Source organism: Leuresthes tenuis, unplaced genomic scaffold (assembly GCF_036924035.1).
Source record: "Leuresthes tenuis unplaced genomic scaffold, fLeuTen1.0.hap1 SCAF_5, whole genome shotgun sequence".
Taxonomy (NCBI): domain Eukaryota; kingdom Metazoa; phylum Chordata; class Actinopteri; order Atheriniformes; family Atherinopsidae; genus Leuresthes; species Leuresthes tenuis.
The window spans coordinates 31,624,443-31,648,152 of NW_027325359.1; the positions used below are offsets into that span (position 1 = coordinate 31,624,443).

The window sequence follows — 23,710 nt, forward strand, 5'->3', positions numbered from 1 at the left end:
GTGCGCGCTCTGGCTTATACTTAACGCCTGGTGTCTGGTCTCTGTTTCAGGAGCGGTGCCAATGTGTACATCGAACAGGCGAATGAGAGCCTAAAAACAGGGATCCTGTGCCCATCACTGCGCCACAAACTCACGCATTTATCCGTCGTGAACTGAAGGACATTTCTTCCGAGGTAAGCGGGTGTGCCTTGGCGAGTGAAACATCAGATTTTCGAGTGTAGTGCGCGTTGGCGAAAACAACAGCAGACGTTAGCTTCTCTTATTAGCGCTGTGCTAACGTTGGCTGTTATCCTGTTTCCGTCTTCGTTTGTGGTTTAAAATCCCTATTGTGGACGTGCAGCCAATACAGAAGCCTTGTTACCAAACACTGTCATTAACATATACTGGACAGGGCATGAAAAACACAAGGGTATCTGTTTCTCGGGTTGTTCACATACTAGCTAAGCTAGCAAGTCACCGATTCGGCTAGCTGGTAAGCTAGGGGATACTGCTTTACGGCAGGACGAGGCCTTGTATGTCTGTGACTGCTAATGCTCGCTGGGTACGCCGTTGTCTGCATTGCCAGACGAGGCCATTTCACTTTAAGGGCACGTTAGGTCAAATATCCATCATGGTATTGTTTTGAATAGCAGCACTGCTGGTAGAACCTGGTTTGTGAAGGAAGTGATGAGTAATGTTTACCCCAAAGTAACGACTGTGGCTGCGTGGGTCTGTTTGTTCTGTCTGAAATGGAGCAGAGCAAACGTGTGCTCTTAATAGTATTTCTTAATCAGAAGGATCCTATCTGCTGTGTGAGCGTGCACGACTTGTATACGTGGACACCTGTGGATTGGTAACGCACACGGATGTAAACAAAACTGCCGGTGTCGCATCCGACTCTTCGGATCTCCTGTAAAGATCAGATTTGTTCTCATACCAGTTTCAAAGTCTCTGTTCAGGTCGATAATACCTGGGTTGATAATCTGATTAATTTATAACATGACAAAGGTCAACAGGCACAGAATGGGGACAGATGACTTGTTGAGTATCTTTGCATGTAGGTTAGAGATGCATAACAAAGTGATTAGTGCATTTAAATGAGTGTTTATTGACATTAATGTCATGGATTTAGTTGTTAAGAGCACTCTGGTGTGCTTTTTGGATTCGACTCGTATGAAAAGTCAAATAACTTGCCTTTTGCAAATGTATTAGATTTGCAATCAAGGGCACTGATGTTACGTATCTATAAAGCCACATATTGATCCGCCACATAAGTCGGTGAGCCATTGATGGACAGCGCAGCTGCAGGTTGTATTGATGTCATATCTGCCCTGTTCAGATTCTGCTGAGTGGCTTTTGTCTGTATGTTTCTGTGTTCATCACCAGTCATTTGCCATATGCTTAATGTGTGTGTTAAGCCCCTTTTCAAGTGTTGAGCTTAAACATGTCGAAAAGGGATGTTTCTGCTGCTTGAATCCATCACTGTTATATTTTAACCTATGTTTGCTTTGCATGCTAATACTGAATTGTTTTGTGGATATGACATGTCAGTGTATGAACAATTAAGTTCTAGAAAGACAATTATACCACACTTCATGCACATAATTAACATGTACAATATTGTGCACACACCATGACTCTTTCCATCACTTTACAGGCATCTGTGTGTGTGAATGAGTGACTGCCATCGCTTTGACACATTGTTAAAGCCGCAGGGCTTTAGAGTCCCTTCCTTGCAGTCCACAGCCGTTTAACTTCAGACAGAATTCCAGCAAAGAAAAGCATGTTTTTTTTGGTTTGTCAAAGATTTGGATAAGAAGGTTGCTGTTGCTTTGTAGAGATGAAGAGTCCCACAAACTGCTGAAATGTCTAAGCTAGTTTTTTGTTTTAGTTTATTTTGTCTTGGCTTGAGTTGCTGCTGCTCGGGTGTGGCTCTAATGGCATAGATTGCATTTTTAAGTCTTACACTAGTGTAACTAAAGCACACTGTTTTGCCCAATATATGTGCTTGAAATGCAAATTTCAGATGGTGTGTTTATCATCTGGCTGCAGGGTTGCACTGACAGAAGATGCCATTGCTCACAGCCTTCGTGATGGTCAGGGAGAAGCTGCTGGAAGGAAACTGAGATATTACATATAAGTAATCTGTGAAAGTAACATGCAGAGTCTCGGGTCTTCAGGTGTTATGTGAAGTGAATGACAGCTAATGTTAGGGTGGCAATGAATTGTAGTGAAAAGACTTAGTTTAAGTATCTGTTTAGACGCAATATGCAGAACTGGAGCTCGAGTATTGTAGTTGACGAATGGCTTTGGTTTCTAAAGTTGCTGTTTTTAAGAGCCACTGGCAACTTTGTTTTATGTTCATTCCTCTGCACTAAGCACAAGGCGTGCATGAGAGCTGCATGGCATTTATTAAGAGAGGCTTGGTCCCATTTGTGGTCAGTAAAAACAACACAACTTTGATACCTCAGACGTGCATTTCAGCTTGTTTATCTCAGTTCATAGGCTGGATCACATTTTCCACATATCCACATTACCACTGCTGTGCCAAACGGTATTCGGGGTCTGTAGAAGATGACGATGTTGTGGGAGTAAGTCCTTGTAAAATTCAGGCCTCGGTGGCATTGTTCTTCATGCATTACCATGGAATTATTACACAATTACATAAATGTTGCAGGTCACTCTGCTTGGTCAGATTGAAGTTGGTCGATTTAAAGATTAAGTCAGAATAGTCCAAGGAAACTGGCGGGCGAGTCATTCAGGCTGCACTCAGCACTGCAGACTCAGGAGCAACATTTACATTAATTCATATTACTCAGAAAACAGTGCAGGGTGTACAGTGTTGGTTGTTTGCAAAACAGAAGCAGGGGTGAACTTGTTTTGACCTGATGGTTTGAAGCTTTTAAAAAGCCTTCATTGTTTGGAAACATCACCACAGGATTGGTTTTTCATCCATGATGGTTGATAAAAATGGATTTATGCCATAGATGGGAAGTGAAATTTGTTTCTTCAGTTTTGTTCGTTTTTGGCTTGCAGTGTGAAAATATTGTCATTTTTTTCTCTGGAAAATGTTAGCAGGTGGTTGGTTGCTCTGTGGAAAATCATGTCCATGTTTCCATGAACCAAGGACATTTGTCTTTTGAACTTTGACCAAATGCAAAGTAGTTGCTTATATTTTTTCTGTTGATTGTGCAGCTCACTGACAAATGGTTCACCTCTGTTTTTGTTTGGATGGATGAAAGATGAAGATTGAGGTTTTAGTTTAATAAATACATCGGTGTATTACTGCGATATCACAAACTTTGAGTTGCAGCTGCGGTTTGAAATGTGCTCAAAATAAACTCTCATTTACGATCAAATACAGATGTGTTGGGTTGCGTGTGCACAGGCAGTACGGGCTTGAACGAGGTTCTGCAACCAGCCTGCGTTGCTGTTTTGCGGATGTATGTTTACACGTGAGACTTTTGCTGTTACTTGGGGGCAGTTCCAGTAATGTTTTGGCTGCTCTTGGTTGTGTTGGTGGTGTTGTTGGTCATTCAGCTTTGCTCTACTTTGGAAAAGGCAGAAGTCAAAGTGATGGAATGGAACTAGTTGTTAAAATGATCAAGTTTCTCCAGTACAGCTGATGCTTTTCAGTTCTTTAATCTTTTCTGTGCTTTGTCCTTTTTCTGATTTAAAATATCAGTTGTTCTCGGCTCCATCCAGCCCAAGCTAACCTTCAAACACAGCGGCGTTTCATCTACACAAAGTGTCAAATCTATGTGCTGTGAGGTTTTAGGGGAACTGCATGCAAGTCCGTCTGTGTTAATGCCCCAAATCCTTCCCTCTGTGTGAGGTTAGATTGACATGGACAGATGCTGTGATAAACTAACCGTAATGTGGTGGTTATGCTCGCTGTTCTTGACTTCACACATCTTTTTGAATGTATGCCAAAAAGTGACATCACAGTATCAGTAATATTGAAGCAGTCGTGCATCTTTTCCTTGATTAAAGGCAAAAACTGCAGGGGAGAGTACTACCCAGTACCCTGTACTGCCCACAAAAACCCAAAGAGGTGCTCTTATCCCAGATATTACAGAAACATCAGATAAAAGTAAAGCAGTTAGCTGAGTAGTTGCATTTATAACACCAGTTTACGTGATTAAAGCATCGTTTGACACCACAAGTCGCTCGAGCAGTGACCAATAATAGAGGCTGAACACCACATAAACACACACACACACACACACACACAAGTGGATGTTCACGTGGACATTTCTCACTGTAATCAAGAAGAGAAAACTTAGTTTGTTCGGTGCACTGCACAGTTGTAAACTGGAAACTTTCCTAATTAATGACTCCTAAATGAAATGTCAGAAGCAACGCGTCGTGATTGTTTCACAGGAGAATAAAAGCTACGGCAGAATTAAATGAGCCCTCATCCATCACGCTCTGACCAAATGACAGCGATGTGGTGGTTGTTTGTTTTCGGTGTGATGGGTTCCCATGGTTACATCCACAATCAACATGTCACCTCTGTCACAGCAGTTTTATTTATTCCATTTTTCTCACATGGGAAAGCACAGGAATCAGAGCAGGGATTGCCTCCCCCTTTAGAAAGAAGTGGGAATCAGAACTTACAGGAAAATAATGTCCTAAAACATCTGCAGAAAACTAAAGATGGATGAAATTCCTAACTTTGCACACATGTAGCTACACATACAAAAAGCTGTATCTGCCTGGTGAATGCAATGTTTCAGTTGACAGCAGTCCATTTAATTTAGTCCTTTGCATGTATCTTTTGCATTATTTGGTCTCAGTGGCTCAGCATTTGCTAAGACTTTGCTAAGACTGTTCTCACATTCCTCAGTGTTTTGACTTGTCTTCCACAGGGGAATAAGTTTCTGCTCCTGCTGCTTTTGGTGGTATGTGACCTTCCAGCGGTAAAGGTTAGAAACTGCTGTCCAATGTGTTTCCAGGTTTTCTTTTCAGTGGTTAATTCTGGAACACAAAGATGCGCCTCTGTTTGATCTACTGCAGTAAGGTCAGAAATCAGTGAACGAACATGTCATGAAGTGCGGAGGAAACATTCAGCCGTCTCATGGTGTGAAGTCTGGTTCTGCTGAAGTGGATGCTTCAGTATGACTGGAACAGGATGTGGCTCGATCGGGTGTCATCTCGTTGAATGTCCCGTCACTGATGCCGCGCCTGGCAGCTCATGTCTGTAGATCTCTGTCCAGTCATCGGGGGGGAAATATTAACAACGTGCCGGAGTGGTAACTAAACTACAGGATGTGTTGCGTGAATGGCGTCGGCAGCAGGCGTTGCATTCAGCAGCAGAGCCATTCAGAAATGCTATGAAGCAGTTTGGGTCAGAAGCGTTGCCCTCTTTAAATAAAAACAGCAATGTGACCTCTACCGTGTTTTTATTGCCACTAAACAAACCCACGATCAATGCTGCGCCTCACTCTGTGAGGCTGATGCTAACTTTGGTTGATGATGATACTCCAAAGGCTTTTAGAATGATTATTATAAGGAGCTGAAATAGTATTGATAACCAGCGTGAAACCAGTAGCCAGTTTAACGGAAACATCTGCTTTGTATGTGATGGAGCTCGACTCGTACAAACCCTTGTTCATGGAGCTGTGAAGCACCAGATCACCAAACCAACATCACATTTACTTGAGTATGGGAGAAGGTGCGATGCCTTGTTTGGACGTCCCGTTTCAACCGTGAGTATCGGATCAGGGGCGGACCGTGGATTAATGTCAGGATCACCGAGTACACCTCAGCTATGATTTTAGCATTCAAGTTAGTGTAATTAGCACAAGATTAATGACCATATTATATAAACGTTCATTTCTGAAACTATTTCCAATAAAAACACTGAATCTGTGGGAGACGTATGAGACGAACGGTGGAGCAGCATCTTCCAGTGAGGCACGTTTGTGTCATCGCGGAACATTTCACTTTCAATTACACGCTCATTTTAAGGTTTTATTCTTCGATTTTTTTTCCTTTTTTAATGTCAGAATTCACCAAGTTTAATGGAAAATACTTGTTAATGTTAAACACTTGCTAGAATTAAGAGCTCTCTGTAAAAACATTTTGGTTTTATATGCATTTTTTTGTTTTAATAATATGACAATACAAGGAAATCTGGGACAGAAACAGCATGACTGGGACATCCCTGTTATCTAGTCTGGAATCTTTAATTTCATGTCCATCTGAGCTGTCGGTCTGCATCTGTTGCTGCCGCCCGGCTGTCACATGACCACCTGTCCGTGTCACATGGCAAAAGATGAGACGTTGTTTTAGAGTGGGTACGTTTTTAGGCCCTAGTTGTGATCTGATTTAAAGCCTTCTTATGGGTTGTTTAGATGAAGCGTTGTGTGCTGTGCTTCGTTGGCTAAATGCATGTTTTAGGTGAGACGTTTTTACTGTCCGTGCACAGCATCAGCAGCTCACGTGCAGTAAATCTAGCTCAGCTCATCTTCAGAAGAATGACAGCTGTTCCTGTCTAGCCTCATGCAGAATGGAGGTGTGTGTGTGTGTGTGTGTGTGAAGGAGATAAACTCAGAAACAGAGGTGAATCAGTGGCTCTTTAACACCGAGGTAAATCGAGCTGTGTTACTAATGCCAGAGGGAGTCCCAGCTTTGTAGTCATTCCCTTTGGTGTGTGTGTGTGCGTGTGTGTGTCTCAGCGTGTGGATGTGTATGCATGACGCATGTGGACTGAGTCGGGGATGGGTTTGCCGTTGCCCTGATATCCCTGCCCTGTGTGGCTTCTCCATGGCAACAAGCTGTTTAGCAGCATTGTTTGGCGGTTGTTTTTTCTGCTCTGGAGAGGTTGCTGAAGCAAAAAGTCGCTGAAACAGAATAGTGGCTGTTTTAGACTTGATTTGGAGCCTCGGATCATTTGTTGCACAGGGATCAAGCTGATTGCGTTGGGCTAAAATGTCATGATGTAGTCTGTAGCAGGAGGTTTGAAATGGAGAAAAATTTATCATGGGTAAAAGGGACAGCAGGTTACAGTTGGAGGGAACCTGTTTATGTGGTCACATGTGAGCCTGAATCCATGCCACTGCAGTTTCCCAAGTTACCTGCAGATTTGTGGTAGCTTATGGTCCATCTGAAAGGTTTCCCACAGTTTAAATACTTTGGGTCGCTGCCCAGGTGTTACATCAGTCATTTCCTTCTTAATGCACTCGAACCAGATCAATACACAGTCATGCCATCAAGGAGCACCAGATGGGTTAAACTGTTTGTGATTAGATTGAGTGACTTTTAGATTTGTTTGTCTTTCTTATTTTTATTTTCCATCCATCCATCATCTGCCGCTTATCCGGGGGTCGGGTCGCGGGGGCAGCAGCTTGAGCAGAGAAACCCAGACGTCTCTGTCCCCGGCCACTTCCTCCAGCTCTTCCGGGGGACCCCGAGGCGTTCCCAGGCCAGCCGAGAGACATGGTCTCTCCAACGTGTCCTGGGTCTCCCCCGGGGTCTCCTCCCAGTGGGACGTGCCGGGAACACCTCCCCAGGGAGGCGCCCAGGGGGCATCCTAACCAGATGCCCAAGCCACCTCATCTGACTCCTCTCGATGCGGAGGAGCAGCGGTTCTACTCCGAGCCCCTCCCGGATGACTGAGCTTCTCACCCTATCTCTAAGGGAGAGTCCAGGCACCCTGCGGAGGAAGCCCATTTCAGCCGCTTGTATTCGCGATCTCGTTCTTTCGGTCTCTACCCACAACTCGTGACCATAGGTGAGGGTAGGAACGTAGATTGACCAGTAAATCGAGAGCTTTGCCTTCTGGCACAGCTCCTTCATCACAACGACGGGTCGGTGCAGCGTCTGCAGTCAGTCTCCCGCTCCATTCGTCCCTCACTGTGAACAAGACCCCGAGATACTTGAACTCCTGCACTTGGGGAAGGATCTCATTCCCGACCCGGAGAAAGCATTCCACCCTTTTCCGGCTGAGAACCATGGTCTCGGATTTGGAGGCGCTGATTCAGATTTTTATTTTTTATTGAAAAAAAGAGACTTTTTACTTTATTTACAAGCCTTATTTACTTTCTGCGCAGGCCGATCACTCACTGCCCCAACAGACATGAAGACTTTGTGCTGATGAACTAATGTAATGATAATTAGAGCTGCGGCAAACAATTATTTAGGTAGTTAAGTATTTTATTGGTTAATCCATCGATTAAGCCACTTTTTGTCTATCCCGTCCAGCCCAAGCCTCAGCTTCCTTCTGCTCCCTGCTAGCGTCCTTCTCGGCTAACAAGCTGACTGATTTCCATTAAAATGCTAACGTGAAATGTTCCCTGGTTTGTTCTGCTCAGTGGACTCGATATGTGAACTGGCTGCTTTCTGCTGAGATGCTGTAGCGTCGACGCTGCGCTAAGCTAACTGGTTTCACACACACTGTACAGTATTTTGTCTCGTCTACAGTTTAAATGATCCCAAACTTTAGACATTTTCACTCTCTTTCTCTGATTTTGATCCTCAGCGTTTTTTCCAGTTTCCTCCATCAAATCAAGCTGCTACAAATGCAGCACGCTCGCACGTTGTGCGACAGTTATAACTGTCCGTGTGAAACGGATCGAGCACTGAGCAGAACATGTTGGTGGGAGATAAACGAAGACTCGAAGCCAATAATTTTATTCATTTCTCCTCCAAAAATGGACTGACATAGATTGGAGAATCATTTCACAGTAGTTGGTCTTTCTTGGTTTGACAGCTGTGTTTTAAAAAAGAATCTGTGCAGATGTGCATTAAACAATCTGCAGTACAGTTTGGAAGAGATTAGCCTGAAACACGTGTGACGATGTTGCTCACGTGTTGATCTGTAGGCTTCATCCTGCAGACACTGGACTTTCTGCTAACATCCGTTGCTGCTTACTTGGGTTGAAGAGTCACTCTTGATCCTCAATGAGGGGGAAAAAATGGCTTGAGAACAGAAACAATGTCAAAAGCATTTATCTTCACAGGATTTACTCTGTTTGTGAAACAAATGAGACGAGGGAAACATCCCCTAATGTGCTGATGAGGTCTACCCTCTGAAAGATCATGTGACATTTTCATTTCAAGCAAAGACTTGATGTGATTAAGGCTTTATTGGCCTTATGTTTGCAGCAGAGACTGTAGAAGAAGAAGACAGCAGGCGTTGTTTCATATGGAAATGTGAGCTCGTGCTTTACCCAACCCCACCCTGTCAACCATCGCGCCCTTTTTTTTTTTTTTTTTTAAATTTCAGTGCATTGACGCTTTATTAGCGTGACAAGATTCAGACATCTGCATTGCTAAAGCGCGGTTAAGATGTAAATGCGTCTTCCCCTCACAGCTTCCTTCTTCTCCTTTGTAAACCCCTGGCTGAAGGTGATGAAGTGTTTGGGTCAACTGCTGCCTGGTCCAGATGGCTCATTGTTGCATCTCCTGTCCTGCCCCTTTAATAACACACTCTGGGCATGGGCTAGACTCACTGGTGCTGTTTTATAGCTCACAGTTGGCATGTGTGTCACAGTGGGGTGGCTTTGTATCCCTTCTTTTTTTCCCCCTGCTGCTTAATGATTGACTGCTCGGTTTATATTGTCGGCTCCTAATTTGAGCAGGTGTAGTGAAACGATTGAAGGGAGTCCAGCAGTTCACTTCAGAAAACTTTTTTTCCACATTAAGTCTTATTTTTAGTAGCATTTGAAGCAAAAGTCGGTAAGATAGCACAGTCTGTAAGAATAATTCAGTAAACACAATTACATGATGCTATAAAAAAAGCTAATTATTGTTGTGATCTGCCCAAAACTGGACTCTCAAAATACACACAAACATGTAGGTTTGAAGCTCTAAAAGGTAAAATCAGTGCTCGTTCACACTTTACTAGACTCAAGTGGATTTATGCGCTCTGCACAAGCTCCAAGGTTCGATCTTTTTGTGAAATAGTAAAGTTGTAAGTGTATATCTATCCAGAAACTGAGATTAAGACCAAATGTCACCTATCTGTCACTTCCAGACTGTCGCTCTGCTCTAATAAAGTCCTTATTTTATAAGCACAGCCTCATGCGACATAATGATCTCCCTCAGAGAAAGTTGGAAGCTGTGGGATGTCTTGAACATTTTCTCCCACAGTCCACGGCGTTGTGGCGTCTGACTTTGGTCGATAAATCGATGTATTCTGGGACAAAGGAGAGTAGTAACTGTAGCTCGACTCGGCTGTTAATGTAGCTGTACTGACTGAATTCAGCTGCATCCTCTGTGTTTGGCGAGTTGTTTCCATCTTTGTTTGGATCTGGAATCACCGTTTTTGTCATTTCTTCTTGGTGCATTAACCCAACTTGTCACTTTATTTCCTGTTGACGGTGATTTGGGGCTTTTACTTAAGCGTCTCTCTCTGGTTGGTTCGGCTTTGTGTGTTTTCATGTGTTGGTGTGCCTGTATGTGCAGCAGAATGAGTTGGTTTTGGAGGAAAAAAGGGCAAAGAAGGAGGAAACATTTGACATTCCTGGAATGGTAAGAACAAAAGCCTTGACTTACAACATGCAGCGGACTCCCCGTGATTTAACACCCATTTGCAGTGAGAATATGTAATCTTATACATGAACCATTAAAGTGTTGCACAAGCTACAGGGGGAATCAGCAGGACGGACTGAAAGGAAAAAGCAGTGAGAAAGTGAGGTATGGTGTCAGCGAGGGCAGCTGGTGGTACAGCCTGCAGCTAGACAAGCCTGAAATCTGAGACTTGCACAACCACGGAGAGAGGAAGGGGGGGGATGTCCATGCTGGAGAAAGAGGGCAAAATATGCAGGCTTCAAGCAGACAAAACGAGGTGTAGCAACACAAGGGGAAAATGGAGAGATGAAAGCAGTGAAATAAAAAGTGGAGTCTGTGTGAAAGAGGCTGTTTGTGCTGTGGTTTGGGTGAGGAAATGCCGAGGGAGAATGGGGAAGGTTGTGAGTGAGCATGCTCCGTTTGGACTGACATTGGATGCCGGCTCTGCTTAGCTTAGCTCCGTCTTTCACTCAAACACACCCAGCAGCAGCAGCAGCAGTGACACCTACCACACTCCAGGGGACAAAGGGAACAGCGCTCGAATGTAAGCTCTGAGGAGAAGAAGTGAGGGGAGAGGCTTTGCTTTGGACTTTCCCTTCCTTCCCTCCCTTTTCCTCTCAGGACACCAAGAGGCAGGGCTTTGTTTTCCCATCAGTGAGGGATTATTCCTGCAGGAACGCCTCTACGCCACACGGGATTTGTTCTTCATTGAAAGCAGCCCTCTTGCTGTGAGGATTATTTTTAGTTGCAAACCTGCAATTTTGGAAGTGGTTGTAGAGGAGTCTGTACCTGTTAAAAGCCGGGGCAGGGGAGTGCCACACGGTTCCTGAAAGGTAGAGCTCGCAGAGGGATGATTATCCAGTGTTGCAGGAGATGTAATGACTTGGCTAAACTAGCTCACGTTGCAGTTGGCAGGCAAAGTGAGAGTGTGGCAGGTTGACCACACACACAGCAGACAAACACTTTTTCTAAAGTTTTCACTGGAACAGAAAGCAAACGTGAGTGTTTCCGTTTTCATCCTGTAACATAATCATCCAGTAACCTCTGTTACTGTCAGTTTGACATTCAGTTGTGTGTTCTCACTCGTAGGCTGCTGTTTCCAGTGACTAAAGGAACTTTTTTTTCTTCTTTTAATTGAAGATTTTGTTAGTTTTTGAGTTGGTCTTCTTTTGTTCCATCCCCTCACGAGCTGCTATTTTTTCCCTGCCATTGAGGATCTGTTCGCCCTTGTGTGCACACAGCCCTCATTCTTTCACTACGGCATACTCTAAGCCCTCACGAGCTCATGCTTCCTAAATGGGGGGCCAGGAGGGAGAAATATGATCCCATGTTTTGTGGTGTGTTTAGAGCAACAGCAGCAGTGTGGTTTCCATGGAAAAGGCCAGAGAAATGTGGCACCGAGGGGCTGCATAAACGCTCTTCCTCTATGTCTGCGGTCCAAGTGAAATCAAAGCCGGCAAGTGTTGCACTACAACCTCCACCCTGGAGCTCCTTGTTCAGACTCTTCTCATGCGTAGCCACGAGGAATGTCCACACAACTAAAGGTGAATGAGCCTGAAAGTGACGACGCACATGAAGTTCAGGGTGTATCTGCCCTCATCCACCCACTGTGTTTTTGCAGCTGGCGTGGTAAAGTGTCGTAATTTCCTGCTCTCGCTTCAGCTGTTGCCGTTTGTGACCAGTGGATGAATTAATACTTTGTTTACGGGGAGCCCGGCCAGCAGAAAGTGTGTTCTGTGTGTTGAATAGTTTGTGTGTGGGTGAGTATGGAAGCCGCTCTGAACTTTGTGTTGTTGTGCACTGAGTGGGTCGTTTGTGTTGAAACTCGGCTCCTTCTCTGCCTCCACCTCTTCTCCATTTGTCTTCTTCCAGGTCCTTTTCTCTTTCTTTTCTTCACCAGATGTTTCCTTCTTTGCTGCTTAATTTTTTTTTTTTCAGCTTTTTTGCTTCGTATTCAGGTGATTTTTCTGTCTGATTTCGGTGCACAAACATCTCGTGATGTTGGCTTCTCTGTTGTGCTTATTTTCGGTCTTTGTCCATCTGATGTGTGAACAGTGTTTCTGGCAGAATGTGACTGTGTTTATGTTTTGTCTCAGGCAGGTCTGCACATGTCGCAAAGCTAAATATTTTTAGTGTATTCCTCAGGGACTGACGTCATATTTTCATAAACCTTACCTCTTTAAAGATCCGATTCTTGGTGTGAAATTACATGGCTTCTCCTTGCTGAAATAATTTATGCCTGATGTAAATGGAGTTCCAGTTACTGCAGAGATGTAGATGCATAAAAGCTTAACTTGGTTTTTCTACATGATGAACACCAGATGAAGGATGTTTCTTGTGGCTAGATGAGCACCTCGCCTAGACGATTACAGCCTCAAGATCAAGTTCTGACACTTTTGCTTCTATTTACAGACAAATTTTTAATTATGACCATGTGATAAACTCAAGAAACAAGTACAGTTTGTTGTAGCCCTATGCTGCTGCTAATGCTGCTGCTAATGCTAATGCTGCTGCTAATGCTGCTGCTGCTAATGCTGCCGCTACTGCTGCTGCTAATGCTGCTGCTAATGTTACTTCTGCTGCTGCTACTGCTAATGCTGCATGGATATGAACTTAGTAATCTCAAATTTAGTCAAACCTTTGAGGATTTCTTGCTTTATCTATTCTCGATAAGTAAAACCAAACATCTCCTGGCCTTAGCAGCCCCAGATGGGTGCTCGTTATTCCACTGATCATAACCACCATGGTGTTGGAGTCTTATCATTTGCACGGTGTGTGTGTTTGGTAGATGGTCTTGGTGCAAAGCATTATGGGTGGCTAACAGCTGCACAGTGTACAGTTCTGATTAATAAGTGAAGGCATCAGATTTATTTGTCACGTGGCCGATGAGGCAGCTGGATTAAACCCTCCACCTGCTGCTCGGAGCAGAGTTAACGTTGAGCCCTGAGTGAAGTCATGCAGGTAGGAAATCTCTGGGAAAAAGCTGCATCTTCTACAGTTTCTGTCTGTGTTGTGTTTAAAAACAGGAGAGAGCCTCCTCGTGTTGACTGTTCACACAGGATTAAGTGTTGCATCCATTAACTTTTTATGTCCTATAAGAATAATTTCATGTGGAAATCCCACATTTTCGTGCTTTCTGCAAAGTCTCTGATGCCTGAATCGGATGATTAAACCTTTTCCTGTCTGCATATTGCACACTGCCTTCATGGTCCATAGTGGGACCTTTTCTGTCAGATACTTTAACAGTTTGGAAGAATAACGTGAGATCTGTTTCAGGCTCTCCTACATTTCTGCTCAGTTTCCCTCATCAGTACGCTGGTGGGTCTTTTTTGGGGGTTATCTTGGCGGTTAACGGGCAGCTTAGAGGTGAATTACCGCCAACCAGTTGACTGAAGTCTGCTCAGGGATACACAGCTGAGTATGTAGATGGATCGACTGAAAATGTCTCATTAAAGTAAACTGAACTGAGATCTAATTTTGAGGTTGTTTTATCGTCCAGTCCGAGCTTAAACTATTCCGTCTGTTCCTTCTTAGCACGTTTTCCGTGTGGGGAGTTGTTGCTGATGCTGGGATTGCGACTTTCCAGCGCACATCTGGCTTTGTAGAGCAGCCAATAGGAACGCCTCTACCTTACAAGAGCTGTGATTGGCCAAACGCAGCCGTCACGGTGTGAACGTTTCTGCAGGCGAAACTGAAGCCACAGGAGATGCAGTGGTGCGGTTGTTTTGTCAGACCACTTGGATTTCAAATGGCTGCACAGTGATTATTGATTTATTTGACAAGTCAAACAAAATGTTTCGCCCGCTACAGCTGAAGGAAGTGGTGTCCAGATCGCGGTGCCGTGCTCCAAAGTTACATCACAGGCGTTGAAGCGGTGGTGTTTGTTTCCGTGTATCTGCCTCTGCTGCAGGTAAAGAGAGCTTCAGACTTTACGATGGCAGCAGGAGACCTGCCCTGACACGCGTGGCTGGAGCACAGTATATTAAGAGCAGGCTGAGACTGTATCTGGGCTTAAATTGATATTCAGTTTAACTTGTTTGTGGTGAGGTCTGAGCAGAATATTTTGATCCTGACTCAATTGTTTGAAAGTACAGAGACGGCTCAAGAGACAGATGTAGCTTTATGAAATGTGTATGAACAGTGCTGGCAGCAGACTCACAGTATGGATCAATGATGGAAGACTCATACTAATGTACATTACTTTAGCAGCAGGTAAGTAGCTTAAATGCCTTGAATGAGCATTATTCGGTCCACTCAAAAGCACTAGATGGGCTGATCTCCACAGGCAGCTGGCACAGTCGTACGTCTGAAACGCTAAGTGCTGACGGAGGCAGAGTGGGAAGGTGTGGGAGCAGCACAGAGTATTAAACCGAGCAGACATTACTTCATGGTTACTGTAGGAACACATTAGGGGGATTAGTTGGTGGGGTTCACCTTTTGTTAACCATTATTATTTGTCTTTTTCAGAGGTCCCCACATTTCAAGAGCAGACGAAAGCCTTATTTGGAAATCTTATGGACGAAGGTGAGTATCTGCTTCTGTAAGAGTGATTTTATTTTGTTCTGTGTTAATCTGCAGCTGTGCCATGTGACGGTACTCATGACACTATTTACAGCACATCATTTACTGTGTCCTGTGGCCTCAGCTCCATATAAACTTTGATTTATGGCTGAAGTATAAAGCTTAATATAAGTGGGTATTTATTAAACCTTCAGATCTCCAAGTGAACTGTTGATGTGACCAATTCTTCCTTCTGGTGTTGTAGGGTTGAACTTGTTTCTCTCCAAAGCTGCAGGGTTTGTTCTGAGGGAAGATCACAAGGCTGTGTGTAATTTGAGTTGATTAGAGGTTTTTAAATTAGATTCTTTATGTTTAACTTCCTGTATAGATCAAAGCACTCTGTCTGGAGTAAGCTCAGATATAAAGCTGAGGTGAGGTGTGCACCCAGTACTGTGTGCTCAGTCATGGTTGGTTCATCTTTGATCATCCTTCCTCCACCTCCGTGCTCCTGTTTTCTCTTCCTTCTCACACTCTAAGTTTACCCCTTTAGTTCTACAGGCACTCGAATGAAGAATCTTTGTTTTCTGCTTCCACATTGTAAGAAGTAATGCCCATAATCTGTGTAAACTATACATTCAGACTGTAAAAGCCACCTCTAAGCTTCCTACTAACAACTAAAGGCTGCTGGGGCCTGCTTGTCTATACTTTGCTTTTATCTCAGCAGTGTCACCTTGCCTCTACATGTGCCAACTGATGGATTGATGCTATGTTTATCCCCCCACACTCTTTAGTTCGGTATGTTGACTGGTGTGCTGCTGGATAGATATCGTAGCTACTGTTTGCAGTTCAGAATCTGTAATGTTAAATAAAACGGGAGCATTTCACGTCTCTGAGAAAGTCACCGGTTGCTACTGCTAACTCTGCCTTTTTGGTCTCTGTTGAGCAGACAAACGCTCGCTGTGTGAAAGCTTTGAGCTCAGACTGGCACAACCTTGAGCTGGACACTGATCTCTTTTAGTTTCTTATTAATCTTCTGTATCTATAGCTAGAGACCCCTCACCTCCAGGTCCCTGATGTAGTTGGCACGCTTTAGCACTAGATCTTCATTCTGTCCTGCGTCAGATGACTCTGCAGTAGTTGTGGCTTTTGATTGGCTCCGGCTCGACTTGGCATCCATGGTGACGACACCACCAGAGTGTGCACACGGCAGTGATCGGCAGCTAAAACAGCCGCAGCTACGTTCGTCTGTAACGTCTCACATGGAGGCTCTGGAACTGACGGCAAAAGCTCGCTGACAACACAAGACAAGCTTTTTGTCTTTTCTATGTTTTAGTCCATCGTCAAGACGGGTGAAACTGACCTGATTATCTGAAGAGAGCCGTGATTATCAGGAACTGCGGTTTGGCACCTGGAGGGTTTTGTGTAATGCCGTCACTCATCTGTTCTTTAGGAGGTCGAGATGAACTCAGTGGGTTGTGGCTCATTTCCGCAGGTGTTCCCGTGTTTTAAAAAACCTTTTTACTCTGCAAGAGACGAGAAAATAATGATCAAATCTGCAAAAGTCCAACCTCTTCTGAGCCATTTTAAAGATGTTTCAACACTGAAATGTGCCTGAAGGCTCCCACACACGAGAACAAAACTGCAAAAAGATTTAAAAATCTAACTCCTGACACCTTCTCGCTTCTAAAGACAAACCCACTGAGTTTTAAGACTCTTCCAGGGTCACTATTTATAAGACCACAGCTACAGAATGTTTCCCATGCTGCACCTGGTCTGTCGGGTGCCGCAGCAGTTGGTTCCCACGTTTCTCCCCCGTTCTGTCATGCCCATAATGCAGTTAGTTGCTCCTCCCTTTGTTCAAGCCAATTCAATCGTACGCCTCCTTCCTGTTTGGAGGCACACGTATTGCTTAAAAATGCAGAATGCGTCACTGATCGACACGGTTTGCGTAAAACAAGACAAAAGACTCGCGGTAGTGTAAAACGTGTCCCCAACATGTGAGAAAGACCTGATGCTGGAAAGTCTAAAACATCTCAAGCTGTGGGCTCCACAGATGAAACGTCGTGTCTGTCCTCTACGGGGAAATGTTTCAATCTTTGTTGAATTAAAAGTCACAGCGCTCCTGACTGAGCTGCGAGTTTGGATGTTTTTTAATGCGTTTCAGTCCTTCTGCTGATTCAGCAGGTCGCCGTCTGCTTTCTGCATCCTTCCCGCCGCTCTGTGACGTGTCCGGTCACATTTGAGAAGCAGTGTGCTCATTACAGAAATGACAGCTGAGCTCGACGTTTACGTTGACCAGTGATAGGCGCCGGTGCTGTCAGTGGAGGAGGGTAATGTGTTCACTAATGGAGCCGGCATGGGTATCTCTGCAGTGTGTGACAGAAGAAACATCTGCCACACCCAGGGCACGAAGGCGTCCCCTGAGACGCGCAGCCGGCCTCTAAAGATGCTGCCGCACAGACTCATTAAAGTCGGTTAGTTTTAAAGCCGTTGTGATTGTAACTTTGTGAATATTTCAGCCGACCGTGACCCTGGCCTTGGCCTTGCTGAACGTCCTGTCCTCCTGCTGCTAGCATGCTAGCCAGCTAAGAAGTTCTATTAATAGCTGCTAAGGCTGCGTCTCCATCACAGCAGATGTGTTTAGAGGCAGGCAAAGAGGCAGCCAGATAATGGTGCCTCCAACTGGAGCCAGTTTTTACCTCGGCTGGCTCCAGAGACACTTTTCCCTCCCCGAGTAAAATGCTGTTTCCTCAAAGAAAGATGGAGGTAAAAGCATCGCTGTGTGCTGTCGGAGTTGTCTAACTGCTGGGAAATTAGATTTGAGTAAAAGCTAATGAAAGACTAATCCCATTGATGAGTTTTTACTTTTTGTAAAATGGCTGAGGAGAAGACTCCAGGAAGCCGGGAAGCGATGAATCCTTCCTCAACCTTTTAAAAGAAGCTGCGAGCTTTGGCAAATTGAGCCGCCAGGACTAAACGTTTCCCAGCGGTAATTTCCCAGCTGGTGTGTTGTCTGCGTACATATGGCTGGGCTGACTCTCCTCTGTCGTCTTGGCCTCCCACACGTCCTGTCCTCAGCTTCTCCTCTCAGCTCTGCGTCTCCCCCTGTCTGTGGAAGGCCTATAAAAAGCATGAACTGCGCCAGGTAGCAGAAGGTGGAGGAACCTCCCACCTGAGAAACATGCTCCTCGCCCTTCTGTCGTTCCCACCTGGTGACGTCACTTCTGTCTGTGTCTGAAGCTTTGATTTGCTGGTCGTCTTGAGTCTGAACCTTGCTGTCTCGTTTCCTGTTTCCTCCAGCCATGCCGTCAGCTTTATCGCCCTCCTCCCTTCGTTCGCAGCAGCTCTGTCTTGTCTCACAAACCAGTTACCATGGCAGCGCCTCAGCACGATAGGAAACAGCAGCTCCGCACAGACACACAAACCACATCTGAGTTGTTTTTACCGTCGCTTGTACTTGTCTTAATGAGCCTGTAACGCTTCAGTTGAATTGTTTCTCAAATAAAAATGTGAATCACCTTAACTTGTACTCCTTTAAGTCTGCGTTTTCTTCGTCAGCGTCCTCGCCTTCAAAGTCCAAGTCCAGCTCAGAAGATTCCCAGCTGAACTCTTCTTCTTCACTCTTGGAAGTTACAATAATTTTTTCCTTCGTAAAATGTGATTCAGGACGTCTGATGTCAGTTGAATGTGTTTTTAAGCTGAAGTTGAGACGTCTCTGTCCTCTCACCACGAGCGGCTGACATTCTGTCCTGAGGGGCGGAGCACGTGGTGCAATGATCATTTGTGGTCCATTATACTGTTTTCATAGTCACGGGTCAGAATTAGACTTAAAATGTGATCATTGGCCCACCTTACACACATGCAGTGAGTAAATAAGAAGCTTATGATCAGACATTTTCTCTGGGATGTAGCTGCGAAACGTCCTCACGGCTGTTCGTCTCTTGTTACCAGAAATGAGTCGCCAGACTGCCACCGCGCTGCCCACAGGAACTTCCAAGTGCCCCCCCTCTCAGCGCGTGCCCACCCTGTCAGGCACCACAGCCTCCAACAGCGACCTGGCCAGCCTGTTCGAGTGTCCTGTCTGCTTCGACTATGTCCTGCCCCCCATCCTGCAGTGCCAGTCCGGGCACCTGGTACGTATGGGTCTGCCGCAGCTTCCTGCCTCGCTGCAGTCAGGAAACGGGCCGTTCTGCTGACCCTCACCTTTATTATCCTCAGCATGGTCCGTGTGCTCTTTGGATCGTTGAATGGAGCTCAGAGAATTTCACTTAACACAAGTACAGAAGTATGAATGAGGAGTGTGCGTTTGAAAACACGAACCTTTTCTGTTCCCCAGGTATGCTCCAACTGCCGACCCAAGCTCACCTGCTGCCCCACCTGCAGAGGGCCCCTGGGCTCCATCAGGAACCTGGCCATGGAGAAGGTGGCCAACTCTGTCCTCTTTCCTTGCAAGTACGCCTCGTCGGGCTGCGAAGTCACGCTGCCCCACACCGACAAGACGGAGCACGAGGAGCTGTGCGAGTTCCGGCCGTACTCGTGCCCCTGCCCCGGCGCCTCCTGCAAGTGGCAGGGCTCCCTGGATGCTGTCATGCCTCATCTGATGCACCAGCACAAGTCCATCACCACTCTGCAGGTCAGGCGCTCATAAACGACACTTGATACAGATGTTTGGTGTTTTAGAAGTCAGGATGTCACCTTATTGTAGTGATTTTATTAAAATGCAGATAGGCGCTCTGCTCAGCTCAGCTCAGCTCAGCTCAGAGTGTGAAACCCAGAGGTTACAAAGCTGATGGTGAATTATAAGCGCGCCCTCTGCTGGACAGCGAGGGATTCGCTGCTGTGTTTGGGATCGTTGGGAACAAACTGTTGCATGTTTTCCACTTGTGACTCATCTTAAGAAATGACTGAACCTGTGCAACCTGTCTGCGTCCAGGGGGAGGACATCGTGTTCCTGGCGACCGACATCAACCTGCCGGGCGCGGTGGACTGGGTGATGATGCAGTCCTGCTTCGGGTTCCACTTCATGCTGGTCCTGGAGAAGCAGGAGAAGTACGACGGACACCAACAGTTCTTCGCCATCGTGCAGCTCATCGGAACTCGCAAGCAGGCCGAGAATTTCGCCTACCGGCTCGAGCTCAACGGGCACCGGCGCCGGCTGACCTGGGAGGCGACGCCCCGCTCCATCCACGAAGGCATCGCCACGGCCATCATGAACAGCGACTGCCTGGTGTTCGACACATCGATCGCACAACTCTTCGCTGAAAACGGCAACCTGGGCATCAACGTCACTATCTCCATGTGCTAAGAACTTCCAAGAGAAGGTCGTTGAAGTTATAGATTGTTGGGGGCATTTTTTTAGGGGTCAAATCAGTTGTGACCTCGCAGTGCCCCCCTCCCTCTGCCTCACCCCTTGAGACGTGGAACTGGACTGTCTAATGGGACAGCTGTGGAGGCCCAGGGGGTGAGACGAATGAATGGATGAATGACTGGAGAAGTGCGTTTAAAAACAAGGACACAACCGTGTAGTGATGGCACTAGACTTGTTCTCACACACACACACTCGCACACACACACACACACGCCCTCTATCGGTCATAAACACACAGGCCTCCCGGTTTAGCGTCTCCTCCTCCTGGCGGCGCCGCCTCCTCAGTCCCGTTCACACGTTTCAGACACTACAGCTCTGTGGAGGCCGGTCGCCGCTCTGTGCCCCGACACGGAGGACGACTCGAGCTCCATCAACACACGCCTGGTCAGTGCTGAGAAGCTAGCCAGCTACCTAGCTTTTTTCTTTCTTTCTTTCCTGAGCAAAGACCCACCGACTCATGCAGGGGGGCGACTGTGGCTGCTATCGACTCCAAACTGGAATCCAGAGTCCATTTAAAAAAAAAAAATTTAAAAAAAAGATTAAAAAAAACAACTCCTCTGGACGTTTATATTCACACGTGACTGATGAGGCCGGGACCGGAACCGCCATCCACGGACACGGATGGCTGTAGCCACGCAGCCACGCTCCGGACCGGCACCGTGGATCCGCATCCAGGATCCATTTGATGTAAAACAGCCACACAAGCTCATCGGGTTTCCTTCTGGTCCAAAAGACGCTGGTTAAATGGTCGACGTGTTGATAGTTGTTAGGCTCCGCCGTCGCTGAATGGATCCAGGAAGCGTTTGTGGACACCACAGCGGTGTTCTGTCATAGAAAAGAAACCCACCTGTTCTTTGTGTTGCAGGACCGACTGATGATGATTTGTTTTTCAGAACAAGGAGAAAAAAACACTGCATTTCAGTTTTCTTTTGGGTTTTATTTCGTTAGTCTGTCGTTTCTTTTTAATCGTTTTAGGTTTTTTTTTGTATGGAAGGAGCAAAGACCTCCTTGTTTGTGTGTGAGAGATGAACATCTGGATAAACACCTGCTTGTTTTCTCCTTCTTCTCTCGGCTCTGCTCTCATTCCCGCTCCGTCACCCACTGACCGATCACCCAACCTGGAACGAGGGACAGTTTCTACCGTTAAAAAGTTGCTATTGTTATTACTGAATAGAGATTATCATAAATCTAATTTCTTTTGTATTGAATTTTAAAAAGAGAACTTAAAGGCAGTTGTAAAACTTGTGGCTAAACTTCAGTGTTTGTAGTTTAAAAAAAGCAAAAAAAGAGCAAGTTGTGTCGTTCTTCTGAAGGTTTGTCTGTTTTTTTTCCAGAGTTGGGTTGTTTTCATCTCTTTGTCCTCTTGTGTGGTAAGTCTTTGTTTTCCTTCTGTTCGTCTGTGCGGGGGGGAGGGAGGTCACGTCAATCATCCCGCCCCCTCCTCATGTGGAGTCTCGGTAATGTTGCTGCTCTCCCTCAAACTCCATGACTTCTGTCTGTTTTAATTTGTCATTAAATAAATCTATCTTTTTCATACTCTGTGCCCTTTTCTGCAGTTCTTCACCTCTTTCTAAGGTTCTGTTCACACTCGGTGCTAACGTGTGTTCTGGGGGATCCAATCACAGGCGGAGAGGTGGTCCGGGATGCATTCATCCATATTTGTGCAGAGATTTGAGAGGAATGTGTCCCCAGGACGGCCCCCAGATGCATTCTGGGACCACCCAGAATGACATAAACAAAAGCAGTCGAAGCAGCTGAATCTGTGAGGAAACGGAAGTAACGGGGCTGATGTTGATCCGTGGATCAGCAGGAGGTTTAGCTGCTGGTTGTACCCGCTGTGATCACCTGAGGGGGGGTGTGGCAACACAAACTGTTTGTGTGGAAAACAGCTGAGAGGCTTCAGTGTTTCTCTGCAGAGGCGTGCTGAGCTCTACGCTCATCCTGATGTAGCATCTGTGCTAACTGAGAAAATAAATCTGCAACGTGTGGTCTGAATGATCGATGAAAGTTGTGTGAATTAGAGTTTTAATCACTAAAAGAAACGCCCGTGGAGCTGCTGGCGTCCCGTTTGTGATGCTCGCTGAACTCGGACGCATGCTAACAACAAAGGTGAGCCTGAGGCCTCTTTATTATGGTTTGCATTACTTTTAAAGTTCAAACCGTTCTGGAGCACGAATATGTTCTGTTTAGATACAACAGGGGTGTTGGAAGTAGATGTTTCCCTGCTTCAACACAGATGAAATGGATCTCTTGGAAAGAAATCCAGCTAATGGGCCATGAATCTGAATCAGGTGGTGCAGAGAAACATCTGAAACCTGCAGCCCTGATTTATAAGGAAAAAGTTATTTACAAGGAAACGCCACAGAACATGAGGCAGGGCGAGTGGAACAGACTGTATTTGATCAAACGGCGCCACCCAGAGGCTGAAACGTGCATTACATCACCTTAAAGAAGCCTCTATCTAAGACACGAGGAAACATCTGGAGCTGTTTGTGACTCTGAACAGAGGTGTCCCAGTTTTCTTATGATCCATAGAAATTAAACTGCTTTGAGCATTCAAAAACAGCTGATGAGTATAAAAAGTTCTAATTAAGAGGAACTCTTCACACCGAGCTTCAACTGCATGTTTTTGAGATGCTGCAAGATTAGATTTAAAGGTGCTGGCTAATATTTAACAAACCATTTAAATCCTCTTTAAAATGTTTCAGTATTAACTTACAGTGTAGAAATGTACTTAATATTTATCAAGCGTCATTCTCCTGACAGTTAAAATGATAAAATGTGAAGACGAACTGGTTGTAATAAAGCAAACAGGAAGTAACAATCTGAACCCACACTGAGAAGCTGTGGTGCACGTCAGCCCAGTGATAACATTTACAGATATAATAAACTCAGATAAAGGTAGTTTTTCTCTGTGTACTACCATCCGACACATGAATGTTCTTATTTCAGTGTGCACGTGTTTTATGTAAGGTGGAAATGACTAAAAGACACCAGATTTCTTCATGTGAAACAGGCCTGAAGAGTCTCAGACTCATTTTATTTCAGAACTATCTGACAGTAAGTAATCCAAGAACCTGACGGAGCATCCTTTGTACAGAAACACTGTGATCTTTGCTAATAAAATGGTTTAAACTCCAATTTTAAAGTTGGACTATATAGAAATGAATGATATGAATAAGAAGGTAAACATGGAGGGATCACTAGATAAGAAAAGAGCAAACTTACGTGGTCCTTTGAGTGGTTCGTGGTGCACCTGAATGCACCATGAAGTCCAAAACAGCTCAGCTGCCTCCAATCTGTCATGTTTCTGCGTCTCATGCAGAGGATACAATCATTCACAGC

General features: G+C 45.3%; 1 protein-coding gene across 2 annotated transcripts; it reads left to right on the plus strand.

Moving 5' to 3' along the window:
• Positions 1-21,901, plus strand: siah1 (siah E3 ubiquitin protein ligase 1). Of its 2 annotated transcripts, none has more exons than XM_072386658.1 (5): positions 1-173; positions 14,965-15,021; positions 18,949-19,130; positions 19,334-19,630; positions 19,931-21,901. In XM_072386658.1, exons 2-5 carry the CDS (start codon positions 15,012-15,014, stop codon positions 20,300-20,302), a joined length of 861 nt encoding a protein of 286 aa, XP_072242759.1. In that variant the 5' UTR covers positions 1-173; positions 14,965-15,011; the 3' UTR covers positions 20,303-21,901. The 2 variants fall into 2 exon arrangements, with proteins under 2 accessions (XP_072242759.1, XP_072242758.1); XM_072386657.1 differs by lacking the exon at positions 1-173 and adding an exon at positions 11,684-12,041.
• Positions 21,902-23,710: the final 1,809 nt, after the last annotated feature.

What these genes read in the sequence shown, in the direction of transcription:
- siah1 (XM_072386657.1), top strand. Translation starts at nt 11,783, where the DNA reads ATGCTTCCTAAATGGGGGGCCAGGAGGGAGAAATATGATCCCATGTTT. An exon ending in TGGAAATCTTATGGACGAAG is followed by an intron (nt 15,022 to 18,948) that starts GTGAGTATCTGC and finishes TCTTGTTACCAG; the next exon opens with AAATGAGTCGCCAGACTGCC. An exon ending in AGTCCATCACCACTCTGCAG is followed by an intron (nt 19,631 to 19,930) that starts GTCAGGCGCTCA and finishes GTCTGCGTCCAG; the next exon opens with GGGGAGGACATCGTGTTCCT.